This window comes from Priapulus caudatus, unplaced genomic scaffold (assembly GCF_000485595.1).
Source record: "Priapulus caudatus unplaced genomic scaffold, Priapulus_caudatus-5.0.1 Scaffold1246, whole genome shotgun sequence".
Taxonomy (NCBI): Eukaryota; Metazoa; Priapulida; class Priapulimorpha; order Priapulimorphida; family Priapulidae; genus Priapulus; species Priapulus caudatus.
Genome location: NW_014578307.1, coordinates 1,964 through 2,520, shown reverse-complemented (window position 1 = coordinate 2,520; position 557 = coordinate 1,964). Strand labels below are relative to the sequence as shown.

Sequence of the window (557 nt, the reverse complement as noted above, 5' to 3'; positions counted from 1 at the left end):
CCCCCACCCACTTCCTCCTCCTTCCTCCTCCTTCTCCCCCTTCTCCTCCACCACCTCCTCCTCGTTCCTCACCTGAAGTGATTCGTCGATATCGACGCGCTGCGCAGCGGATCGAAATCCTGGAAGTACTCGCAGACGCGCCGCCGACTGACGAGCACGTGGCGCCGTATCGCGGCGACGAGCGCGTCGTAGTCGACGCCAGGGGGCGCCGGCGCTCGCTCGGCGGCGGCGAGGGCGCGTATCTGGGTGACGAGAGGCGAGCGCGGGTCGCGGGCGGCGGCGCGCGGCGGCGCGGCGTCCTCGCTCTTGGAGAAGTGCTGGAAGTCTGGCGGAGGAAGAGGAGGGGGTGAGTGTTGTAGTTGGAGGGTGGGGGGAGGGGGAGGAGAAAGAGAGAAAAGAGAGAGGGAAGAAAGAGAGAGCAAGAGAGAGAGCGAGAGAGAGGGTGAGTGTGTGTTGTTGGAGGGGAAGGAGGGAGGGAGGGGAGGGAGAAGGGGAAGAGAGAGAGAGAGAGAGAGAGAGAGAGAGAGAGAGAGAGAGAGAGAGAGAGAGAGAGAGAG

General features: G+C 64.3%; 1 protein-coding gene across 1 annotated transcript in view; it reads right to left on the bottom strand.

Annotated features, from left to right (window-relative positions):
- LOC106815950 overlaps positions 1 to 325 on the bottom strand; it is a gene marked incomplete at its 5' end in the record, with an annotated part of 6,875 nt that extends 6,550 nt beyond the window's left edge. Inside the window, one exon of the mRNA XM_014820486.1 lies at positions 73 to 325. Within this exon, the coding sequence (XP_014675972.1) occupies positions 73 to 325 (253 nt within the window). The remainder of the gene's footprint in view (positions 1 to 72) is intronic.
- Positions 326 to 557: the final 232 nt, after the last annotated feature.